Below are 18446 nucleotides of genomic sequence, written 5' to 3' on the forward strand. Positions count from 1 at the left end.
ATGACAATGCCATCCCAAAGAATCAACTGTGGAGGAATGGGCGGAAACCCGGGGAGGTTATAGGCTGCCGGCTCGGTGAGAGGGAGGGATCAGGACCCTGTGAATCTGCAGGGAGGGGGGCGTGGTCTTCTGAGGGGGGAGCCAAATGTTGCTGTAGAAATATTAAACAAGCCGCCCGCAGCAATATTACGGAGAGCTCTGTATCCGATCTCCTGCAGCTGACCCCAGGAAGCGGACTGAGAGCCAGAGGCATGGTGCTGCCAGAGCTGTAAACTGCTGAGAAAGCGGGCCCGTTGTGGAGGATCATCCACTGGATTAACATCAACAGGAACTTGAAACAAAACGTCCATCAAGCTTCTCCACGTCTTTTTGACAGCGATGTAAATGGTGACTTAAGACCATCAGAGGATTTTATTCATGCACAGCAAAAATCTACTGGAATACTTAAATAGCCACTTCATTAAAAAAAATAAAGGATTTCCCACATCAATTGGATCATTTTATGCAGAGTGTTAAAATCATATATGTGTCTCCATATGTCTATATGGAGATATATATCTCCATATAAATAAGTATATGAAAGATATGATTGATTCTCACAACAGGGAGAGTTCATGAAAAATGCAGTCGGATTTTCTAAATTCAATCCCTCCTGATTTAACTTCTTAAAAAGAAATAGAAAATTTTTACCGCTGGCTCCATGATATTAGTCTTTTTCTTAAAGAGTGTCATTAACGCCCTTTCACGTTAAATGGGGGCAGAAAAGGTGCTGCTAACGATAGACTATGCAGGAGAGGGTGTGGTTTACAGCTATGTGCTGTGTCGTGGTCCAACTTTCTCTGCATCGTGACCCTGAAACGGATGACTGAGTGCCGGTGAACAGCTCAGTTCATTTGTGCGCAAATATGAAAAAAAAAAAAACTGGACAAAATGTTGGCTCCACAATATGCTCTTGTGGGTAAAGGCTATTTCAAACTAAGAGGCTGGGGTGTATTTAAAGTTAAAAGCAGAATATAACAAGGATGTTCACCCTCCAAACGGTTAAAGACATAAATGTGGCCTAGTTTTAACAGCGACGGCATCTTTTAACAACATCTAAAATCTTTGTGTTCTCCCAAGACAGCGATTACCTCCGAACCAAATGGGAAGGACAGTAAAAAACAAACCCCCAAACGGTCTCACCGCTCCATATAAAACACCTCTGAGGAGGAGATTATAGGTGGCTGTTTAAATCATAAACTGCGGATATATTCCAGTTGCTTTTAAATGACTAGACTGTGGGACTGCAGATAACAAAAGCCCTGCGCTACTTCCTTTTTGCAAGTGAAAAGAGGTGACGCTGCGCGCAGATTGACACGCCGCTCAGCCACCGTGGGAACTGGGTGCCTGTGTGCCTGCGTGTGTGAAAGAGAGATGGAGAAAAGGTGGTGATAGATACTGCTAGATAGAAACACACTGACAGAGAGAATGCATGCGAAAGTGACAGATGGATAGACCCGGGGATACAGAAAAATATGTGGAAACAACATCAGGTACATCTCAGCCTCCCTCGGGCCGTTTGCTGCGTTTTGGCGGCCCGTACTTCATCTTATCTATGTAACACTTTATAAACCACTCTCCGCTCTGATGGTTTGGTGGCTTTCACACTGTCTTGTTTTTCCCACACTCTGAACTGTACATTTGGCGCACGTCTGTGGCCGCATCTGTCTACATGAGTGTGAGATTGTGCGTCTGTGTGGGAGAGACAGCAATATGAAGGTCATAACCTATTTTTTTTTTTTTTTAAACAGCTGTGTATGACTGAAAAACATGACTGCAGCGATTTCAACAGAGCCAGGTTCATTAGTTCCTATATAGGTACATTTGGAGTGCATTGCCATGGTCGGGGAAGATTTAGACCTAAGGCACATATCAACTGATCTGTTCAATTTATAAATAAATGCACAAACTGGTTTATTAAACTATGTTAGCTCGCTATGTTTAAAGGTGTCCAATGAAAGTGAACATGCCAGCCAATCAGAAACCTGTGTGCCACTGTATCTTGGGTCACTAACTTATTGGTCAATAAGTCAAACAGTTTGTGTGGGAGATTCGTGATTCATCTGTTTTGAGCACTTTGAGGTGCATCTGCAGGTGACTGTTTGTGCGTCTGTGTGCTGCCTGTTTACTGTTTGTTCCTCTGTGGTCACAGCTGCAAATGGTCCAAAACAAAGACTGTACCTCTGACTCATTCATAGAAATGTGGTGAATACCTAACACAGACCTTTGTACGTGTGTAGGCTCCAGCAACCAGATGTGTGTTCCTGACCTGCATGGGCATCACAGTTTTGAACTACAAAGTTATGGGGCTCTGGTTACTTTTTCAGATTTGATATTTTTAGGATGATTATACGTTTTATTATGTTTGTAATAAATATGTTTTTTTTTTCTGGGTTACTGAACGGTGCAGAACATTTTCTGGAAAATCAGAAACATCTGTCGGCTATCAGAGCTTTGGCTGCAGTGCGTCTGGACACTTGGAAAACATTTGCACAGACCGCAGGAGCCAAAAGTTTCTCTGACTGGATGAGTTTCTCCCCCCAAACTCTGTGGCATTTGCTCTCCTCTCTCTGCCCCCCATCACCACCACCACTTCGCTCCTGAGTCTCGTCTTGGTAATGTGTCTCTGGGAAGAAGCCAAAACCAGATACAGTCATGAGACTGTTGTGCAGATGCACTTCAAGCTGAGACGAAATACCTTAAACATTTATTTTGCAATCTCTGAATTTCTCATTCATGGGCTGAATTATTAATACAGTTGTGTTAAGGCTAAAACGCAACGCATTCCGTGCGTGCGTAAAAGCGCACGCCACTCACAATCATCGTTTGCAGTAGCCTCATGGAAATCCAATGATCTTACAGTCAGCCTTTAGTGATGAGAGTCAGGTTTTGTGCAGCTAGCCTGAGGGGTCGTCTTGGCACAGAAGCTGCTCTCAAGCCAAATTGAAACGGTTCACACAAAGATAAAACAAGTCTACTCTGGTTCTATTTTTGCAGCCATATCTCTGTTCTATTGCTGTGTTGATAAACAAGACCAGCGACAAAGAAAGAACCCAGAGTCGAGCAGTGTTGTGTGGCTGTCTTGTGAACGGAGCGCCGGACAGATCGAGGCAGATCCGTGCGCTGCGACGAGTTTTGGCGCCGAGACCCGGGACAGCCGGGGCCAGACAAGACGGGAGGAGCCACCCGTCCCGTCCCGACATGCTGCGGAAAAGCATGTAGCTGAAGAGGAGAGTACGGACAGGAAAACTCAGGAAGGGAAAATAAATGTTGAACTGTCACGTAAAAATGATGATTTTTTCAAAGCATGACGCGTTGGAAATATTGTTCTTTTACATCACAAACATGTTGAACTAAACTTAGTGTGTGTGTGAGAGAGAGAGAGAGACAGAAAGAGAGAGAGGAAGAGAGAGAGCGAGAGAGGTGACGTTTCACCAGGAGAGGGAGGGCCCTCTGAATCCAATTCATTCCGGGCACCACGTGTCCTCAGAGCGTGGGAAAGAGGCGAGCTTTTCTTCCCAGCAAAGAAAGAGCAAGGATCAAATAACACGGTGCTGCGGCAGAAAGCTCGCGCTCGGCTCTGCGCAGGGGCAGGGGCTGCGACCACCCGGACAAGGACGGGACAAGACACACAGAGAGGGGCTTATTTGGGAGCGAGGGTGTCGACTTCATTTACAGCAATAAAAAAATAGTTCAGGGTAGATTAATGTTGCTGTAGCTAGTCTGCTTAAAAAAAAAAGCGCACGCCGATGTGCCAAGATTTTTGGTTTTCCAGTGTGCGTATTTGAGAAAAAAACACGTCATCTTATGTAAAACTACATCATTAGGAGCATCTATAGAGATTGGCGTCTCCCTCATTTTGCAGATAGACTTTTTCCCCCCTATAATTTAACGTCCTGCAGACAAAAATAGGCCGGTCTCTCCTCCAGACTGATCTCATCTTCGACTGACAGGATCAGTCATGCTTCCAGTTTATCATCAACCTTTGTCCACACCTGAAAGGCTAATCTGAGATAATGTAACATAGAGTTGGAAATCTGTTGCCCTGATCTAAAAGCATGAATGAAGTATAACAGAATATTTTCATAAGGACTTAAAGCTCAAAGGTGACTCTGTGGTATTTTTTGTGTGGCATCATTAAACAGCAGCTGATTCCAATAACACTGATGTCACTTTGGACTAAGACAAACTTTATGTAGGGTTTAGCGTGCCTGTCATTCATAAAAACAACTTTTGGGTGTTCATGTTGTGATAAATGCCAGTGGCTGGTGTTAAACCTCCCCCAGCACGGCCCTTTCTTCGCCAGCCTGGTCCAGACCCGCGAATCACCTCTCATGTCTCTGATTGTTTACAGCGATTCAAACAGAAAGAAAAACAAGTGAAATTCAGTCCGATTATTAGGCTAGGAAGATTATGGAGAAAATTTGGGAAATACGCTTATTTTCAGTTTATTCCTCAGTTACATGAGAAGACCGCGATCTGTAACTCACACTAGGCTACAGCCAGTTAGCTTAGCATAAAGACTGGAAATAGGGGGACACAGCTAGCCTGGCTCTGTCCAAAGGTTTCAAAATCCTCCTCTCAGCACATTTAAAGCTCACTAATTAACATATTACATCTAGTTTGTGCAATTCATACCCCCCCCCCCCCCAAAAAAAACAGTCTTTGTGCTAAATTATGCTAAGCTAACCACCTGCTGGCTACATTACCTTGACATCAGAGCAGTACAGATCTTCTCATCTAACTCTGGGCAAGAAACTATAAGCATCTTTCCCAAGATGTCAAACTGTGCCTTTAACCTTCTATTATTATATAAGTTATGACATATAAACCCTGTTTTTGTTTGAGTGGTACCAATACTAGTATAGTTGGCAAATACCAATATACCAAATACCACATATTAGAAAGGATTATACTAAATATGTCAATTCAAACATCTTCATTTTAATAGTAACCCATAGGAATATCATATGACAGGATGCTCTGCTTGAGAACTTGTATGTCATGTCTGAGACACTAATCCACATGATCTCCTTTGTCCAGGACAGCTTCTTGTTGGAGTGGTAGCCTAGATGGGACAAACAAGCTGCATGTTCAGATCCGGACTACCACGGCTCACCCAGCACTCGAAACAATGAGCGGTGAACGTCACATTCATGGCCATACACGCCCACTTCTGTAACATTATTCTTGAGAAGTTACAACACTTCTGCCCTTAGAGATAACTGCATTACTGATGGTGTAACATTACTTAGTGCACAAGAACCCAAAGTCTACATTTTGTAATGCCCTTGAGATTGTGGAGTTGGTAATATGACTTTACATGACTTTCATGTAGAGGTCCTTACTTGCTATTCAAACATGTGATGTTGAAAAACTTCTTCCAAATGAATCATCTCCACAGCATATGGAAAGGAAGGGGATATAGAGGACTGAATTGAGGCATTTGGTTATAGAACACTTCCTTCCAAACTTATTAATATCATTATTCTAGTTTTATTTCCACTATTTCTTCTAATAAACACACTTCAGCTGCCACACATTTAACACTTTCCATCTGTAACCTCAATGTGGTTATTTACAATATGAGAAGCGGGTTACAGTGTGCACATTCTGGAGAAATGCTTCCACTAAATACCTCAAACGTTAAAAGAAGCACCACGGTTAGTCTCTGGCTTCCTACCGCAGCTGCTGTGATTCAAACACAGTCATCGAGAGCACATTTTCCTCAGTGATTCACAGTGTGACCTGTGTTTGGAAATCACTGTGGCCTTTTTGATGTATGCTAAGTGATCAGTTAAATAAAGTGCACATCTGGTTATGGTTTGGGTTTCTTAGGTTTTATGAGCGTAAAACGCAGCCTCGTCTCAACAAAATGTACTCGTCCAGAAAATACCAGAACATCTTTAATTGCAGACTTTTCCACATTAGATCTCTTAAAACCCTTTTGGACAATCTCATTTTCTGCAATCACACAAATCCAATGTGGGATTTGTGACTAGAGGAGAGTAGAAAGAACGGTATGAGTAAATATGAAGGGATTTAGGCAGTGTATGTGTTGGGTTACTCTCTGACCTGTCTGCTCTTCAGCCTCTGGCCAGGAAACCCCCACACTGTTACTGTTACACCTGACAGACTTCAGTGAAGCTTAGATGATCTCATCAATCCCTTTCCTCTTAGTCCTTCACCATCTGTTTTGTGAATTCTGAAACATACCTGCAGACTTCTCACACATTCATAAAGGACATGAAAATCAGTTTATTGACACTTATTCAACTTACGGCTAAGTAACTGAACGTTATACATCTGTGCACAGAGAAGGGAAGTAACATAGACTGCAAGAAAGGCAGATGAACTGAGTCCTGCCATTATTTAACTGCAGCTTTTAAACTAAATCAATAAAAAAAAGAAAGAAACTGTTAAACGGAACAAATTACTACTGATGCACTTTATAGTTTGAAGATTCGAGTCCCTGCTGAATGCTGCCTGCCTCCATGCTAAATCACAATGAATGTGCCATGTTATGACAGTGAGTATGATCAAAAACAACAACGACCAAGTCGAAATGTTCTTTGGTTCACTGAGTTTTAAAGGTCCAGTGTGGATGTAGTATTTAGTGGCATCTAGCAGTGAGAATACTCCTCTCCTCACCCTTCTCTTTCCAAGCCTGTAGGAGAACCTACGATGGCTACAAACGGTGCTTTTCAGAGCCAGCGTTTGGTTTGTACATTCTGGGCTATTGTCCTGTATTGTATTCTAGAAAGATGGAGGTGCAACATGGCGGTCTCTGCAGCAGAGGACCCACTCCCTTGTAAATATAAAGAGCTCATTCTAAGGTAACGGAAATGTAATTATACTTATTTTTAGTGATTATACAATAATGAAAACATACTTATGAATATTATATTCGAAATAGATACCACTAAATCCTACACACTGGTCCTTTAAACTCTTAGAGACACTACAAGTTTAAAATTTATAAAAACTTGACATTAAAACCATCATCCATTGTATAAAAAAAATAAACAGAAAAATTTTAATACAACTAATCTCGTATATGAGGCAGTTTAATTGGATTTCATGACAGCTGCTGTAAGGGGCGCTGCAGCTGATTCAGTGTCTGTTATGTGGAAGAGATCCTGAAACATGGAAACGACGCGGCCAAAGTGAGAGCCTTCCCAGAACACCTTGCCACATCTGGTGCAGACATAGAAGATCGGTATCCTCGGCAGGAGGCCAGGGGGCACGGTGTGGAGCTGTATTTGCACCCCACCGGGAAAGGTCAGGGTGTCTTGGTCCAGACCTGAAAAGGGGGCCCACTGACACTGAAGGGCATACCTGGGGAGGTCAGGGGTCACACTGGGGGTCACCTCCTCATCCTGTTGTTGTGAGTGGTCAGTGTTGTCCTGGTCCTGCAAAAACCCTACAAACAAAATATTAAAATTAAATGACTTTATGTTTGAACGGTCAAAATGAAGTGAGGTTATTCACAGCAAGTCCAAAAGACATGAGAAGTAAAGGCATGTGGACAGAGGTTTGTATCTTCTCCTCAGTATCATATGGAGTCCATTCACAATGAGCCTCTTCCATGATATCATATGGCTTGACTGACCTTTCTGTTTAAGCATCCTCATCATGTCCTTTCTGGGCACCGCCATGTACTGATCACTGTTACACGCCTGGACAGACACATAAAAACACTCAGCTATTAGCAGCAGGGTAAAAACAAGAGTTTCCAAAGCTTTCACTTGCAAAAAAATGATAAGATGAACAGATGATCAGGATGGCAACTTCTGGTGAAATGTAGAGGAAAGAAAATTACAAAACTAGCATGATGCTGTTTCACAATCTGACAAGCATTTTTCTTGAAGCATACCAACCCCTGAAACCGACTGGAGTATATAGTGACTTTCAGCCCTCTCAGACATGTAGCAGCAATGTGGGTCAAACTATAAGTTTGCTTTAGTGAAGGTATGGTAACTACAGTGACCAGAGTTCACCTGTTCAAGTCGAAAAGAGTCAGACCTATTATTAAAACCAGGTGTAGACCAGAGTCGCAGAGCCTGAAAGCTTGTGTTGACCCATTCACACCAATGGCAAGCTGCTTTGTGTTACAGAGAGATGGGATCAGTGTGTGAGTGTGTGTGTGCATAGAGGCAGCGTTTACGCCTCAGTAATGTTCACATGTCCATGCTGTCTTGTCCTTTTCCATGGTAAAGGTCTCCTTGGTGGGACATTAGTGACCTCTTGTTCGCCGGCCCCTAACGTGCACACACACACTTGTCTGTAAGCCATCCTGACAGCATGTCGGTGCTAAAAGCCTTGTCAACACACCTGAGCTCCACCCAGCAAACAGCATTCCACTTAGAGGTGGGCTGTAAATCAAACCACACTCGCAGACCTCACAAAGCAAGGATTCTTGACTAGCTCACTCAAGGCCGGTTTGTCCCTCTCTACGCAGAAAAAAATTTAATGAAGACTGCAAATCAGAAAAAGCATGCCGTCCGCTCTGTCTGCACATTCAGAGCGGTGTTTGCCTGTGTGGCGACTGAGGTCAGGACAGGAGAGAGCGGCTAGACAGTGGAGGTGTGGGAATAGCAGAGGTGTCATCTCCTGTCTTGCCTGTGGGAAGAAGCTCATCTCTCCCCGTGTACATTCTGTATTCTCCTCTTTGTATTCTGCCTTACACACACGCACACACACACACAAGCTCACCACAGAGACAAAACACTTGACAATTCGCACAGGCTCCATTACAGCGCGCATGAACCACATGCATACAAGTGCTCACGGCGCATACACATGGCTCACACATACACGCGTGGCTGCAGCCAGGAAAACAGACCCAGCTATTTGCTCAGCTCAAAGTTTCCCAGAGTTGAGCAAGCCAGAACCTGCTCTGAACTCTCAAGGATAAGCCACGGACCGGCAGGCACACACGCACACCGTCTCACACACGCAACCTGGATGGAAATAATTTGATCTATAATTAATCAAAACATAGCAAGTTACAAATGTAGAGATCCTGCAGGGACAAATAAATAGAGGAAAAGAAGCTGGGGAAAAAGTGTTTAATTGTGTGTAATTTTAGAAACTACATTAAGACAAATGTTGTAGTGATATTAAAAAGCATAATTGGGAGCAGTCAGAGCTTTAAGTGCCTTAATGTGGAAATGGACATTACAAAACAAACTTGGTCAGAGTGGTCAGCTCTTGCGGTGCCTTACATATTTGAAAGAACCAGGATGGTGGCTCTGTGCCCTATAAGTTTTAAAACCAGGTTGAATCGGATGATTTCAGTTTTTGGGTCACTGCAGGACACAAACTGACTTTTTCCAGCACCACTTAAGCACTACAGTTTTCATGCATGCAGTTGTCACAGAGAGAGAGAGAGAAAGGTATGAAGGTGTCGTCTCCCCAGCTCCTGCATGTCTGGTGACACAGAGAGACTTCGACTGGCAGTATTGTCAAACCAATTAAAAGTTGGCGTGTTTGCACAGGCAAACTGTAATGTTTGTGATCACCAAGAAGCACGGCATGTGACTTCAGTCACCACAGTCTGTGCAGGGTGATCAGCTGGACCCTCTGGAGTTTTTTAAAGAATGATGCCTGCAGCCGGTCTACGCTGTCATGTTATGGAGTTTTAAACAGTGTGTCTTTCAGGTGCATGTCTTCATTAGCGCGACTGACTGTGGATTCAGGGTCTTCCTCACAGTTCAGCAGCATTTGCAAACCTGTCAACTTCTATTGCAATACTGCCATTACATTACAACATTAAACCAGCAAACCCAAACATTTTTCTTGTTTTAATTTCTTCCACTCTATAAAGTTTTAGGCAGTTTCTACATTGATCCATTTCCTTACTCTTTCTGTCTTTTGTTCTTTCTGTGTTTTCAGGGACCCTTCTGCATTCTCACACTCTGTGTGGCCGTGCCAGAGAAAGAATGCTCCTTGCCGTGACAACAAAGGCTATCTAAAGTGTGATACTGTGTTTCAAAGGATGGGAGGTGGTGGAAAAAAAAAGAGGAGAGAAAGGGGTATAGTGGGGAGGAGGTAGGCAAGAGAGGGAGGGAAGGGGGGGTGGGGTGGGGTGGGGGAGAGATTTTTCCCTAACGTTCTCAAGCACGCACGCACACGCGCACACACACACACACACACACACACACACACACACACACACACACACACACACACACACACACACACACACACACACACACACACTCTCACACACAAGCTCAAACTGCACGGGCTCTGTAGGCAGCTCCCATGGGAAAATCCTAGACCAATCTCAAAAGGCGGTGCGTTTAGGGCCGATGTAGGTCACATGGTCAGAGCAGCCAATTGGCTGCTAGTGATTTGATTCAAATTGTGGTAAGTCAGGTAAGGGGCAGCGTGGGAACCAGAGAAAAGAAGAGCAAGAGGGGAGCAAGAGCTGCACCATCGTTTCCCTTTGAAAATGTTGTCTTTTCCTTAGCAATGTGAATTTCAAGTCCAAGTTAAGGTTAAATATACTTAATTCCTCTGTCCAAGGCTGCTGTGGTCTAAAACATACACACAGCGTATAAGAAAAGAACTTCTTTTTTTCTAGAAACTACTGTAGCCTTTCCAAGGGAAGAAAAATAAAACATACAACGCCAGAGATTCATTGTTTGCTCCCAGCACCCCATGTCTGGGATGTTCTGCCATCTTCGCTTCCCTGTCATTCTGTTGGGCGGATATGAAATTGTGTTTCCTCTGTGAAATGATGTAGGTCCATTGTAAGTAGGATGGCTGAGGTGGAAAAAGTGGCCTCATACTTCCCTAGAAGTGATGAGTAAGGAGAAGCTAACCAAAAGCATTGACCTTTTTCTCTGCTTTCCCACACAGTCCCAAGGTCACACTAGGTGATTTGGATACCTTCCAGCAGCGATGAACAATCTTACACATGATTTTTACTGACAGATGCAAACGGCGGAAAAGTGACATGTTTAATTTTCTTTGGCTGGACGGGAGGAAGGAGAAAGGAGTGAAAAAAAGTTCACTTCATTTAGCGCTTTCCCACTGAGAATGCTGACATCATTTCAGAGTCAATCATTAAATCAAGTTATCTTTGAGTGGAAAATGAAGCCTGAATACCAGCTGGCACTCGCGATTGTATGTGTGATGCATGCGCAATGTGATGTGGTTTATTAGCACATTGTGTCAGTTTTTTATGGAATAGTGGATCCTTTTAAGAATAAATTCTTCCTGTATATACTGTATCTAAACACCTGGAGTAGCGATCACTTTCCTGCTGCAGCAGAGAAATACTGCAGTGACCTATTAAATGTACTTTCCCACAGTATCCTGAGGGTATCTGGCCAGTGTCTCAGCCCGACAGTCTGAGGTAATTACCAGCTCTGTTAACTAACCACTACCACCTGACAGCAACCTGAACTTGGACCACAGCGGAGCCTGTCTGGGCTTGACATCACACACACCTTCCTCTGACTCACTCTACTCACACACATGTACAAACATACACACTCGCACATACTCCACAGGCATGCAAAAGATGTAAAACCTCACATGCACCTCACGCACACATGCACACCCTTCCCTGACTCACGATTGCACCCACTCCTTTCACCTGCATGAAATACAAATTGAAGAAGTCACATTACTTCCTTCATGAGTTTCTCAGAGAGGCGACTCATCCCGTTGAGAATCTCAACGCGAGAGCCTGCTGTTAATTTTATTTTGTGCGTATATGCTGCGTATGTAAACAACATGGACAATTAGATTAAGAGGATATTACATGCCCAGTGAACTTCGTCTAAAATCACCCAAGACAGATGTGCTATGCTTTCGATATCGAGTTCACTTTGTTACTCCAGTACTGCTTAGTTACTCATTGGGCTCTACTCTGTCAGTTCTCACGGGGTTGAGGAGGCGTGAACCCATCCACCAGCATCCATTTCTTATTGGCAGTGATGTCTGTGAATAAATCCTCTGAGCTGTAATTTTACTTTTTTCTTTGGCCAAGCAGTTTGAACCGATTTCTTTAACCTTCTGTTCAAAAAATTAAGAGAAGCCTTTTACCCAGTAGAATACTATTCAGGCTTTAATCCCATCTCACTCAAATCATGCATTTCCTAAATATCTGAAATGTAGCATTTACTGACAGATAAGACTGAAAATCATTGAAGTGGTTGTCTTATGGCTTTTTCAGATATTAGAAAGACTTGCAATGACTTTTATATATGTTTTTTTGAATACACCTTATTTTGTCTGGCACATTTTATACTTTCTTTTACTGTATTTACTTTAAAATAAAAAAAATATGCTGTATGTTCATCAAATTTACTGTCAATTTATTGTCTTTTTAATTGAGGGTGACTCAGTTAACAGACAAATCTCTGCATCAGCACTACTGTACAAAACGTAATATCCTATGAAATGCATTATATTGATGGGACAATTTCATTCTTTATAATCAATATTTCACTGACTTAATGCCCCGCTTGTATAACTCTTGCTGAATATCATTTTGCCTCTTCCTCTCATTAACTTTGTTGTCCTCTTTCGACCAGTTTCTCACCCTCCACTTGGCCTCCACATTTCTGTCTTTTCTTCCCTCCCTCCTTTGCTCCCTTTACTGGAGCCCACTAAAAGGGGTAATGAAGAAGATAATAGTCTAGAGTTTAGCAGATAACAGTCTAGCCACCACACAAATAGCACTAATGCTTTCCCTTGGCTTGGCACAGACGGCTCATTCTGTTTTTCACCCACTCAACCTTCAGTCTCAACCTCTATCTCTCCCCCTCTCTAACTGAACCTACGTCTTCTCTCTTGTTCTATGTCTTGCTTGATGCTCCATCTACCCCCTTCCAGCGTTCATTTCAATCTCCCTCTCGCCTTCTCTCTAGTTGTCTCTCACCTCTAACCCCTCTCTTTCTCTCCTTCTCCAAGTACTCTTTTTTTCTCTCTCTTCAGACGCCAGATAGCTGGGGCCGGTCTAAGCCAAACAGCTGAGGAAAACAACGTACTGAAAAGCTCCGTTGACAATGCTGCTCACTGGGCAATGGGTTTTGAAGAGGGATAAAAACAGCTCATCTCAAAAACATAAAAAGCTGGATTAAACCGCCAGTCAGCCTCTATTGATATGTTGCTTCTTTTGGTTTTATGGGTTAAAATTAAAACAACTAAAACATTCAACAAGTTGGCGGGGCAATACACTAGGTGGCACATGACATTCATCACTTGCCCTTCTGTGTTTTCCAACTGTTACTCCCAATGTTCAGCTTCTTATCACAACCTACTGAGCAAGAATAAACTGAGAAAAGTCCACATGGTTGACTGCATAAGGCTGGAGAAACCCTGGGATCCGTTTTCTTTTGCAAAACACAATTGTTGAGGAGGCAAATGGTGGCTTTTGTGGCACTGTCATATGTGCAATAGAGACAACTGGTCTCTCAAATATAGTGCAACCATGCAACTGTCAGTTAACATTTGTCTCTCTGAGGTGGACCTAGTGCTCCAAATGTTTTCCCACCCGTTTGCCTATTCAGTGCGCTGTTTACACATGCTTACACGCTAAAACTGTCTAAATATGCTAATTATTCCCATTCCTTCAATGCACCCATTCAACCCGATATTATTACGACATCTACAGCTTTCCTCGACATGCGCTAACAGTTCTCAAACTGTCATTACACCCACACACTGCAAACTGAAATTCCACCCACTCAACCTGAATCCATCAACCTGAACTACATCTCCACACACACACACACACACACACACACACACACACACACACACACACACACACAGACAGCCCCGTCATGGGAGAGCCACCGGCAGATTCCTCTGCTCAACGTTTATCACTGCTGGCGCATATTTCACCCTTCTGCCCCCCCCCTTCACCCCTTCTCTCACTTTTCCTTTTTCATTTCTCATCTCTTCCTGATGCAGAGGCATGCAGGCACGCGGGGAATGTTATTGTAATGCAGAGTGATTCATCCAGGACTGTAAATATTGACAGTGGTGGCGGTGGTGGCTGCTGCCGCTGCTGCTGGTCTGGTCTCTCCTGAGGAGCTGAGGGAATGGAGAAAAAAATGACTCTCCCACATGGCTTTTTGACAGACAAGGTGTCGGCGTCGGAGCTGAGCAGCGCCAAATCGTTTTACATACTGGGTTTCGTGTCTGCTGGTTTGACAGTCGAATGCTTGCGTAACCTGATGTGGGAGTTCCATGGCAACAAACACATGGTGGAGGATCATGTGCGAGACTCTGCGGTAAAGACTCTCACTTCTTAGTCTTGGTTAGTCTCAAAGTTTTTTCTGTCTCTTCAGCTGCATTGTTCTGGAGAACCGAGACTTTACATCCTTACTTTTCTGCTCTCTCCCCTCTCCTGACTTCACTGGGAGTGGTATAAATTCCAGCTAATTGTACAGCTTGAGGCATACACTGCTGGCCAGATTCACACAGGTGGGGGCTGGCTTATTTTTTCATGTCTTTTATTTACTGTATATAGCACCCAAGCAGGATCCCAATGAAGCAAGTAGCTAATTTTGGTGCAATCTGCACCAAAATTCTCATTCATAATAATTTCAGATACAGCAACAACACCACAAGCGGCACTAAGCACAATCTAGACTTTCTGCATCCATCAGACCACAAGGGTCCCTGTCAGTGAGGCTCTGCTCATCACTGACAACAAGCCTCCTCTATACTCGGTTCACCTGCTTGTGTGGAAACAGCACTACAGACAAGAAAATTCAATATGCAAGTTGTGTTTTTTGCTTGCCCCACAGAAAGAGGTGGGTGAGGCAAGCTGGTCTGTGTGCAGTTCAGATCCCAGAGGTGTAGGTGTGTGTACAAACATCCTGTATAGTATGCACAAAACTGCATGAGCGTTCACTGTCTGTGTCTCTTTTTGGAGTATATCTGGCAGCCTTACAAGCTCTCTCAGCCTTAAGATAGAACTAAACCAACAGCTTGAAATATTTACAGTGTCTACAGTTCGTAACTGGCATGTGAATGACCAGTCACTGAAAGATCAAGGAGACCACATGAAAAGCCAAAGACCATCTTTGAACAGCAGTTACAATCTCCACTCCATACATGAACCCTTGTTCCCCCTGAAGCAATGTTCAATACTCATGTGATGACAAATGAGACAGCTCCACTCACTGATGAAGACCATGAGAAGTGGTTCAGAGCTCTGTAAGCATTTAAGAAACCTTTTAGTTTAGATTATTTAAGTTTGATATATGGACTGATGCTTGAGCAGCAAAAATCAGAAATGTGTAACACGAATTGTTTCAAAACGCTGCTTTGCATACCACACTGCGTGACATTGTTTGCATTATGTCTGTGTCCAACAATGGACAGTTTACCTTAAACTTCCTCAGACTGATTGAATTGGGTGGTGGACAAACTGCAGAGGCCATAATGGATGGACTCGCTCTTCATGATGCAGGCTTAGATAACATGACGACAAAGTCTTGTTCACAGACAGGCTTTCTGTCAGTGTTGGTATGTGCAACAGCATTTTACCAAAACTCAAGAACTGCAAGAAATCAGCTGGTCACAAGGTTCTTTACTGTGGGACACTTAATCGCTCCATTGTCAAGGTGAAGCCAAAAATACTGGCATGCTGAGGAAGTTGTGTTAAGAGAATGGAATCTCCTCATATCAGATGATCAGCATTGAGGCATGAAACACCACTGAAAATATCAAGATTACATATGAGAGGGGACTCTCATATCTCAACATAACACAACCAAGCACAGGTCTCGTCTTTGGTCACATACTCCTCTGACTGTGTTTATTAAGACCATGCTATGTATGGGGTGAGCACCAAACGCCATCTCCTGGTATTCACCTGAGAACCCCTGATTATCATGATGATTACCATCTTAAAATGCCCATTAGTTCAAATCTGCAAAAAATCATCAATCATTTATCATAGAGTTTTAAATAAGCATAAAATTCCTCCTCGGTGTAATCCTTTAGCGGAGCAGAACAACTGTGGAGCTCAGTAAGAACAGGTAGAGAGAGCTCTTTTAATGCTAAATCATGCCTTTTGATTGTAAGACTTATTTATTTGTCATTTCCCTGGTGTTTAAAGGCCTTAAAGTGTGTTAAGATGTGATTTTATAGGGGCCACAAATGACCAACTGGTCCACGAGACAATGGAGAGAGATGCTGAGCAAGATAGTACGATCATTACTGCTTCAAACTCTTATCAAACCACTGCTGAGCATGTGGACACCGACCGATGCTAACACACCTCTTTGTCTCTGTCAGACTATTCATATATATTATCAGTACACACACACACACACACACACACACACACACACACACACACACACACACACACACACACACACACACACACACACACACACAGGACAGGTTATGGAAGGGTGAGATAAAGGCAAATAAAGGGGGAAAGGGCTCAGGGTTAAGTGGCCATAATGATGCAGAATAAGACATCAGTCTGCGTGTGTGTGTGTGTGTGTGTGTGTGTGTGTGTGTGTGTGTGTGTGTGTGTGTGTGTGTGTGTGTGTGTGTGTGTGTGCGTGTGTGTGTGTGTGTGTGTGTTCAAACTCACTTCAAAGTGTCTCTGGGAGCCTTGTTCACGTCAACAGGAGACACAGGAGAGGACACACCATTAGAAACACAGAGAGGTAGAGGGGGAGGTAAAAAAAAAAGAAAAAGAGGGGGTTTGGGGGTAAAAAGGAAGCAGTACACGATGGGGAACAAAGGCTGAAGGGAAAGAGAGGACTGAGGATGGAGGAGGGTAAGAGAGGGTTAAGGAGAAGTGGGTCGGAGGTGAGAGGTTGGGGTATTAGGGCAGAGGAGGGGAGGGGACTCACGGTGAAGGGGTTCACCTCTAGTGTGAATGCAATGAGGTAAAACCAAAAGAAAGGACGATGGAGAGAGTTCCTGTGTCATACACCCGCTTTAATTCCACCCTTCCTTCCCTCCCTCCCCTGTCCCCTTCCCTCCCTCCACCGCTGCTGCTCCCTCTCTGCGACTGGCCCCAGCAAATTCCCTAGGGCCAGGGGCAGTCCCCTTTCAGTCTCCAGTGACACAGTAATTAGAAGTGTGGGAACTGAATCCGTCCCTCTTTCTGAGCCCCGCACTCCCACCCACACCCCTCCCGCGCTCCCTCCTTTCGCTGCCCCCACCCGCCCCAGCTCCCGGCTCCTACCCTTCCCCTCCACTTCCTTTGCCACCTCTCTTTTTGCACCGCACCTCATCACCCTCAGAAAAAGGTCTCACACGAGGTTAAAAAGATACGCTGACATCTAAGGCTGATACTGACCTCACATTAAAAACAAAGCATGTATATGAGCCTGCATCCTCTGCCTCTAATATGATGACACAGTCAAATTCATATAATAAACATATAGAATTCAAATATGAATACATTTTAATTGGCAACTTTAAGGATATTGAAGATATAATGGAAAGCACCTGCTGGCAGATTCATTTAAAATCATAAATCTAATGAGAATATAGACAGGCTGAAACATCATGGGCCACCTGTGATGTTCATGGACATCACATACCATACCCTTCATTCACCCCCTGACCCAATCCACCCCACCTCACCCCCGCCTCCTCTACAGCCACAGAGTCCCCTATCTCTTCGAACAGAGCGACGCTGTCTCTCCCACTCTCTGTCAAGCCCACCACCACCCCAACCCCCATTCGCTATCTCCGCCGCGATAACCATGGGAACAGCAGCACTGTGGGAACGGGCCACCAGTTGACCAAAATAGACAGCAGGAAAATGGAGGGAAAGAAAGAAAGAAAGGGCTCCCTGCATCCAAGGAGGCTTGTGTGTGTGTGTGCGTGTGTGTGTGTGTGTGTGTGTGTGTCGGAGGTCCATGGGATCATCCAGACAGACAGGTACTCAGGCACTCCAGTCACCTCTGCTTTCCACCAGCAACAAAGGGGACGCTGGGTGGCATGAGTTGCTACATTAATTCATTAATGGATATGCGGCTTTGGTTGGAGTTGGTGGGACATACTGAAAGCTCTCTTCTCACACACACACTTTTAACGGTCCAGAAGTGACTAGGTAGCAGCGTCCCATGTGAAAAGGCTACACCCTGAACCACAAACACCCACACCCAAACAGCACACTAAAACTACGCTATCACACACCCTGTCACACCACACAACCACGCACACGTGCAAACACAAGGTCTCAGTAAAAACAAGTTTGCATGGGTTCATGAATGAGATGACTGGGATGATTGGCAACTGAAATTTAGAACAGTTATGCAGGGATACTTTCAACTAATATCAGGCTGATGCTCTTGTACAATCAATGAAAACACCAGAAATTAAACCATAAAAAGCTCTTTAATGATACTGAATCTTGACTGTAATATATTGTTTATGAATTACTGTTACTC

General features: G+C 43.9%; 1 protein-coding gene across 2 annotated transcripts in view; it reads right to left on the reverse strand.

Annotated features, from left to right (window-relative positions):
* Nucleotides 1-6278: 6278 nt before the first annotated feature.
* exd3 (exonuclease 3'-5' domain containing 3) overlaps nt 6279-18446 on the reverse strand; it is a 36062-nt gene continuing 23894 nt past the window's right edge. For both annotated transcript variants that reach the window (XM_070989746.1, XM_070989744.1), the window contains exons 20-21: nt 7652-7718; nt 6279-7462 (exon numbers count right to left, since the gene is read on the reverse strand). In XM_070989746.1, the coding sequence (XP_070845847.1) occupies nt 7107-7462; nt 7652-7718 (423 nt within the window). In that variant the 3' untranslated portion in view covers nt 6279-7106. The remainder of the gene's footprint in view (nt 7463-7651; nt 7719-18446) is intronic.

The sequence above is a fragment of the Chaetodon trifascialis genome, chromosome 20, assembly GCF_039877785.1.
Source record: "Chaetodon trifascialis isolate fChaTrf1 chromosome 20, fChaTrf1.hap1, whole genome shotgun sequence".
Classification (NCBI taxonomy): Eukaryota; Metazoa; Chordata; class Actinopteri; order Chaetodontiformes; family Chaetodontidae; genus Chaetodon; species Chaetodon trifascialis.